At 45.5% G+C, this 7,311-nt stretch overlaps 1 protein-coding gene across 1 annotated transcript in view; it reads left to right on the forward strand.

Annotated features, from left to right (window-relative positions):
• TCF7L1 (transcription factor 7 like 1) overlaps nt 1–6,834 on the forward strand; it is a 73,976-nt gene extending 67,142 nt beyond the window's left edge. The window contains exons 8-12 of the mRNA XM_053269044.1: nt 62–205; nt 1,047–1,206; nt 3,530–3,637; nt 4,196–4,256; nt 5,711–6,834. Coding sequence (XP_053125019.1) covers nt 62–205; nt 1,047–1,206; nt 3,530–3,637; nt 4,196–4,256; nt 5,711–6,141 — 904 coding nt within the window. The 3' untranslated portion in view covers nt 6,142–6,834. The remainder of the gene's footprint in view (nt 1–61; nt 206–1,046; nt 1,207–3,529; nt 3,638–4,195; nt 4,257–5,710) is intronic.
• Nucleotides 6,835–7,311: the final 477 nt, after the last annotated feature.

Raw genomic sequence — 7,311 nt, forward strand, 5'->3', positions numbered from 1 at the left:
GTCTGACATTGTTAAGCTAACGGTATTTGTTTTCAGCCACTCACTTTTAATTGTGCTTCAGCTTGATGTCTAGCAGGTTTTCTCCTCACATGGTTCCTCCTCCTGCTCATGGACTTCACCCCTCAGGAATTCCACACCCCACCATTGTCTCACCCATTGTTAAACAGGAGCCGACACAGCCCAGCCTGAGTCCTGAAGGGAGCTCGTAAGTAGTAGGTTAGCCAGGTGTTGCCTGAATGCTTTGTTTTGTGAGGGAATGTAATGGGGAAAGGATTGCAATCAGTGTACTTATTCTCAACACATTTATTGTTAATTAGACAGTCAAAAAACCTGCCCTAGATGCTGATGTTGGATACTTGGACTAAGTTTCATTTAAGATAGCACAGGATAACACTAGCCATGTTGGTACAGCTCTGCTGAGTTCCAGAACCCAAGATAAAGGATTGCTGCTTGCTTTCCCCCTTTTTCCTGCAGCACCTTCTCATACATCTCCGGCTCATTTCATAGCACAACCATATGTAATGTGGATGAACATATTTATATATAGTATATGTGAGCTCAAGCACAAGTTACTCTTTGTCTTGGAAATGATGCAGAAAACGTCATGCTTGTCACGGGTTCTGTCCCTGTTCCCCTGTTCTTTTAACACCTGTGAGGTCTTACCATGTGAATGTCGCCAACATGCAATGTGTTGTTTTCTCCCCCATTTCCCCCTACCAGCAGCCACCAAGGATTCAGAGCAGGAATTCTCTGTGCTTGATAGCTGCACTGCGAGTTTCTAAATGTTAAAGCTGTGGGTACAAAACTTGCCAGGGGGATGCTGTTTTCAGTGGCATCCTCTTAACAAGAGTAATGTGTACTCTTAGTTAAGCATTATTGCAGTATTTATCGGTCTAGCCATCTGACCAGTTTTTTAAAGTGGCCGTTAAAAAGAAGCATTCGTTGCTGTGTGCATCTTGTTCTCTGTTGCCTGCACACTTTGCAGGTAGGAGAGAGCTTGTGATCATTCAGAACGATGGGATTATAATCAAATATGACTATTCCAGAAAAACTCCTGTCATCGTCAAGAAGGAGGAGGAGAAGAAGCCCCATATAAAGAAACCGCTGAATGCGTTCATGTTGTACATGAAGGAGATGCGGGCCAAGGTGGTGGCGGAGTGTACACTCAAAGAGAGTGCGGCTATCAACCAGATCCTAGGAAGAAGGGTACAAACAGATTATTGGCTTCTTCACCCCATCGCTTTCCCCAACCCTTAAGATGCAGAGATGGATTGTAGCTCCATCTATACCGTTCTTATGGTCATGAAGCCTCTAACCCTGACTCACTGAGCTAGTATGTCGACACTGAGCATTCAGGTATGTTCCAGCTGCTCAGGGAGCAGAGCCATCAGTGTTTCAAGTACAGCTGCTTGTGAGATATAAGACAAATTGGCAGATTTGCCAGGAATTAAAGCCTTATGTAAACCCACAGGACTGGAGCAGTTTTGTAGGGTAAGCTGTGGGCTGAGAAGAGTCCCCAGGAGATATGGATATCAAGTGGCAGAGAACCCTTGGCAAGATGGCTGAAGAAAGTGTATACAGTAGGCAAGGGGTTGAGGATGAGGAACTTGACAAAAAGGGATCTCTGAAGAAACTGCAGTGAAGTTACAGGGGCCTTGTGTAATGATGACAGGGGGAACAAGAGTGTTAGAAAAACTGGCCAAGGATACAGTATCTTTAAAAAAAAAAAAGCAGGACAAAGTAGGCCTGAGGGTGATGGAGAGATAGAACTGAAGAAAGGAGGTAAAGACAAGAACATAGGAGGCTGCCTTCTACCAAGTCATCCTAGTAGAAGTGAGCTCCATCAAGCTCAGTATTGTCTACACAGAGTGGCAGCAGCTTCTCCAAAGTTGCAGGCAGGAGTCTCTCTTAGCCCTGTCTTGGAGATGCTGCCAGGGAGCGAACTTGGAACCTTCTGCATGTGGCCCCACCCCCTAAGGGGAATATCTTGCAGTGCTCACATACAGTCTCCCATTTAAATGCAAACCAAGGTGGTCCCTGCTTAGCAAGGGGGACGATTCATGCTTGCTACCACAAGACCTGCTCTCCTCCCCACACAAGGAATGTTTGAAGGCTTTTAACCACAGCAGCCAGGTCTATGTGTTGAGGTTGGCAGGCCCCTCAAAAGTTGGCTTAAGGAACAGGTGATACCTGATATAGAAATCCAACAGCCCCTGTTTATCTCATCAAAAGTGGCGTGCAATATAACCTGATTAGTCTATAATTGACACCTGGTTCATACTTCATCTCCCCTCAGGATGGGATTTGCTGTCGGCTGCCCTACTGGGCTGACATCTGCGGGCAACCTAGCCACCTTGGGGTTATATGGTTCAGTATCTTTATTCCTGCCCACTGAGGGGTGGGACTCAGTGTTCCCTCTAATCCTTTTCATCTCTGTGCAGAATGAGTTTTGTTCTGGGCAGCGATATCAAGGCAGTGGGTGTGCGCACCTGTATTCAGAGTAGGGCCTTCCTGATTCAACCTGAGCGGGATCTAAAATTAACTGAGCGGACATTTTAAAACTTGTGAGCACATACCTTAGAGGGAACGCTGGTGGGAGTCCCAAGTATTTTTGAATGAAAGTACCAGAAGCAGATCTAAGAAGGTAACGTTGAGTGGGGACACAGGTCAGTTGCTGAAATATTATTACTGCAGTTGTTGCTGTTAACAAGCACTGATTCCCCCATTATGTACACTCCCTCAAAGGTGCTTGGCTCTGTTTTCCTGTCCAGGCGGTGTGGGGGCGGGGGGAGTTCTCCGCCAGCTACACCCCCATCATACTGTGTCAGCTCATCTTCCAGTGGGTGTGCAGAATCTAGGGCAGAAGGGTCTTCCACTTCCAGCGCATCATATTTATTTGGGGAAGCAAAGGCAGACCAATCACTTGCAGTTCCTTTGAGAGATAGAAGATCATCGACCCATAGTTGTCTTGGCAATTTTGGTGGCATCTGCAGTCCCGGGCTTGTTCTGACCCACTCCCCCCCCCCCGCCATATTGAATCTAGCGGAGCTAGGCAGCCTATCACAATAAGGTACTCCGGCTCTCCTGAGTGCTGGCTCAGAGTCCTCCAACACGCAGATGTAAGGAAAGATAACAATAATAGCTCGCTGCCAGCAATTCCATACCAAAGTAGTTAAAAGGCTGCTCTCCTGTCTCCATCTTGCCCACTTTCCCCAAGGGAAAGTCTATTGGCCGAGGGCAGTGGAGGCCATCGCCCGCCCATTCAGCTTAAGATGGCCTCTAGACTTAAATGAACTAGCCAGCTTTGACCATGGGCTTCTAATGGAGGAGACTGAGCATAAGTCTATACTTTGATTCACATACTCACTCCAGAGTTGTAAGCAAATGCTGCTGTAAATGGAGTAGCCATTGGAGGCTTTTGTGTAAAGGGTAACATGTCTTGCAGTCCTGTCTCGAAGGGAGATGGAGGTGGTGTCCCAAACGTTCTCAGAAGTCTCAGCCTCCGTTGTCTTTCTCCCATATATTCCAGTGGCATTCATTGTCCCGTGAGGAGCAAGCCAAGTACTATGAACTAGCCCGGAAAGAACGACAGCTTCATTCTCAGCTCTACCCTACCTGGTCTGCACGAGATAACTATGTAAGTGTGTGTGTTTTTGTTCTTCTAAGCATAAATATTATTTCCGTGAGCATTGTCACAAACAGTTCTTATGATGCATTTAGGCCTTTTAAAAAAGCGGCGGGGGGGGGGGATATGGTTAATGCAACATGACAGAGCTGGTCTCTGGTTTTGTGCTGAGGACCTCCATGCTTTAAGTTCTAGTAGATTTCATTGCTGAGGTCCCCTAACTGGATTTTGACTTCTATGACAACTATGGGGCTATTCCAGAATATTGTGAGTCCCATATGAGGTTGGTCATATGTTTTCACTTGGTTTTCCACGTTTCTTTTGAGGCATGATTATAACCAAAATAAACATCATAATGGTTGCATTTCCCTTTTCTAATGGCCTAATATTCCCTTCCACCTTGCTTATTGCCAAGTGAGCTGTTCCACTGGAATTATTGTACTTGACATTATATCCCTGCTGGTTTCCCCTCTTCAGGCTACAACTCTTACTGGAAAAGCTGTATGGTATTTTTACATGATGGCTTCCTTTCTTCTTAATAATACCTTTTTGTGGATTTATGCCTTTCAGGGTAAGAAAAAGAAGAGAAAACGAGAGAAACAACCTCAGCAACAAATCCAGGAAACAGGGAGTAAGTTCCAATTCATTGTCCTTCTGTAGTCTGGTCACTGCCCATAATGGGGGGTCATCCCAGTGAATGGAAAGAACAAGGCCAGAATTCCTAATGCTTGCTTGTGACTCTGTCGTAGCCTTCTAAGACTGGAAGTGAAGAGTAAATGGCTCTTGCTTCCTGCCACAAGAGGATAGCAAAATGCTAATGAGGATTATCAGAGAAGCACATGGAAGCATGGAGAGGAGCAATGCAGGAACATTAGGAAGCTGCCTTATACAGAGTCAGACCATTGGTCCATCTAGCTCAGTATTGTCTACACAGACTGGCTGCGGCTTCTCCAAGGTTGCAGGCAGGAGTCTCTCCCAGCCCTATCCTGGAGAAGCCAGAGAGGGAACTTGGAACCTTCTGCTCTTCCCTGCAGCCCCATCCCCTAAGGGGAGTATCTTACAGTGCTCACACATGTGGTCTCCAATTCAAATGCAAACCTAGTGAACCCTGCTTAGCAAAGGGGACAATTCATGCTTGCTGCCACAAGACCAGCTCTCCTCCCAAGGTTGGGACTTGAACAGCCACAAAGCCATTGACAAATCGTTCTCTTTCTCTTTATAATGTAAATCCATGGATTTGCTATGAAGCAGAAATGTGCTGAGGGTCATTCTTCTTTGTGGTCTCCATACCGTTAATGTATGGGATGGGAGAGTATTCTGCCATTAGTGTGGAAGCCCTGTGCCATATGCACGCTCCAGAGCAGGAACAAAGTGTCTTTCCCTCTGTTCCTTTTCAATCTTTACCATAGCAGTGGAGAACTTTGTTCAGATCATCACTAAAAAATTTCCTTAGGAAACAGAATTTACTTAATATATTTGTTTCTCTTTCATCTTCATATACCCTCTTTTTCAAACTTTTTTTTTAAAAAAAACCTCTCATTGTGCTGGTTGGCCCATGGCGTTTTGCTGCTCCTTTCAATGGCCAGTGTCTCTTTTGCCTCAGTGGGTCACACAAAGCCAGGTGTTGCTCACAGGGTTTAGAATTCACAAAGTAAGAATTCACACGGCATTCAGACATTAAGACTGAGAGCCTCTCTCTTGTAACACACACAAAAAACCACCATCTCCTCACCCACCCTTTATTATGTTGGGGCTAGTTTGAGCCTGCAAGTAGGGTGAGAAAGGAATCTATATATTTATTTCTCTAAGACATACCCACAGCTAATGCCATGCGTTGCAACTCTCGCAAGAGTTCGCGAACAGCTGCCAATTGGCCACGGGGACAGGGAGAAAATGGCGGCAGCACTGGCCGGTGGGGGAAACGGAGGGCAAGCAGTGGCCAGGCTGGCCGGCCATGGAGGGAGAATTTGCTGGTGGGAGAGAACAAACTGGAGCTGGGGGAGACAGGGAGAACTAGGGCGCAGATGCTCTGCATCAGCTCAGCTAGTTAACTAGTAAACTCTGTTCTTGTCCTGTCACCAACAGATTTGATGACCTCAAAGAGTAAAAAGCCCTGTGTGGCCTACCTGCCAGCTGAGAAATCCTGTGACAGCCCCGCGTCCTCTCATGGCAGCATGTTGGATTCTCCAGCCACACCCTCCACCGCCTTGGCCTCTCCCGCAGCTCCTGCTGCTACCCATTCGGAACAGGCTCAGCCCCTGTCTCTGACCACCAAGCCTGAAGCCAGGGCCCAGCTTTCTCTGCACTCGGCTTCTTTCTTGTCAAGCAAAGCTGCCTCCACTTCCTCCAGCTTAACCAGCCAGTCCTCACTCCTCTCCAGACCTCTCCCATTCACCTCCATGCCTCCCGCAGCTCTCCTGACCACGCCTTCCTTTGCAGCCATCCCTTCTCCTCAGGCTGCTTTGGCTGTGTTGCAGGCCCAGCCGCTCTCCTTGGTAACCAAATCGGCTGAATGAGGAAGACGCCCAGCCTGCCTCCCTGCTGAAGCCACAATTGAGATTACAAAGCAGACAAGCCATTTATTGGTCAATATTTGACCCTTTCTGAACTCTTCCATAAGGTGACTCTTGAGGAAGAAGGTGCTCTACTCTCAGAGTTGTTTTCAGTAGTCTGTCTAAAGACCATTTTTAATTTTTTTTAAAAAGCAAAAAAATAAAATAAAAAAATCCCACAAAATTTTTTTACAAAACCCTGAACAAAGTGAAAACGAAAGAAGGCAAGCCAAATCTTTTGTTGTTATCAGTGCCCCCTGGGGTATGTGGACTTGTACAGATGGATCATCTCTCAATGATGTTTGCATGTTTTGTTATATTGCTAACTTTTGCTATTCCCCATCCCCCTGGCCAGGCAGCGTTTTGATTTATGCTACTTACTCCAGCCAAGCCTGCAGTTCTATCATTTTGGAAAAGCTTTCCGAAGTTACCAGAAGACACAATGCCACAGAAATATAGTGCCTCACTGATTCAGATCTGCCAAGCCCTGGGGAAGCCAAGATACTTTTCCTGTACTCTGAACAACCAGGAACATGGCAGGACAATCCTTCCTGTTTCCTCACAGAAGTATTTTTGGGTAGCAGGAAGTATGGGGAAAGGCTTTGGGGAATCACCTGTTATTTTAACGAAGGAAAATAAATCTGCATCTTAACTTCCTGTGTGAGAGTGTTCAATGAAGTAGTGAAATGAACTCAAAGAATATCTTGCACTCCCTATGCATTTTTCTTAGCCTTAATTCTGTCTATCCCACAGACCACACATTCCTTGCTCTTTTTTGTTCTATTTTCTGTCCTCAGCTGTTACATTGTTATGTCACAGAAGAGACAATGAGCATTTGTCATGTCCAAGAAGTTGAACCATTAAAAATTTAGGTTCAGATTCACCAGTATTTTCTTTTTTAAATTATCCTGTTCTGGATAATGGTTTGGATATTAACTTCATTAACTAGATTTAGGCACTTTGAACGAGTTTAAATACATTTCATGTGGAATAATATCAAACCTATAACATATTTAAATCTATAAGAACAAAAATAAAGTCAATATTTTTATTCTCTTTTCCTGCAGTCATACTACTACGGTGTACCACAATGATTGTTCTGATGAAGGAAGCTAAAGTTAAGGAACTATGAAC

The sequence above is a fragment of the Hemicordylus capensis genome, chromosome 8, assembly GCF_027244095.1.
Source record: "Hemicordylus capensis ecotype Gifberg chromosome 8, rHemCap1.1.pri, whole genome shotgun sequence".
Classification (NCBI taxonomy): Eukaryota; Metazoa; Chordata; class Lepidosauria; order Squamata; family Cordylidae; genus Hemicordylus; species Hemicordylus capensis.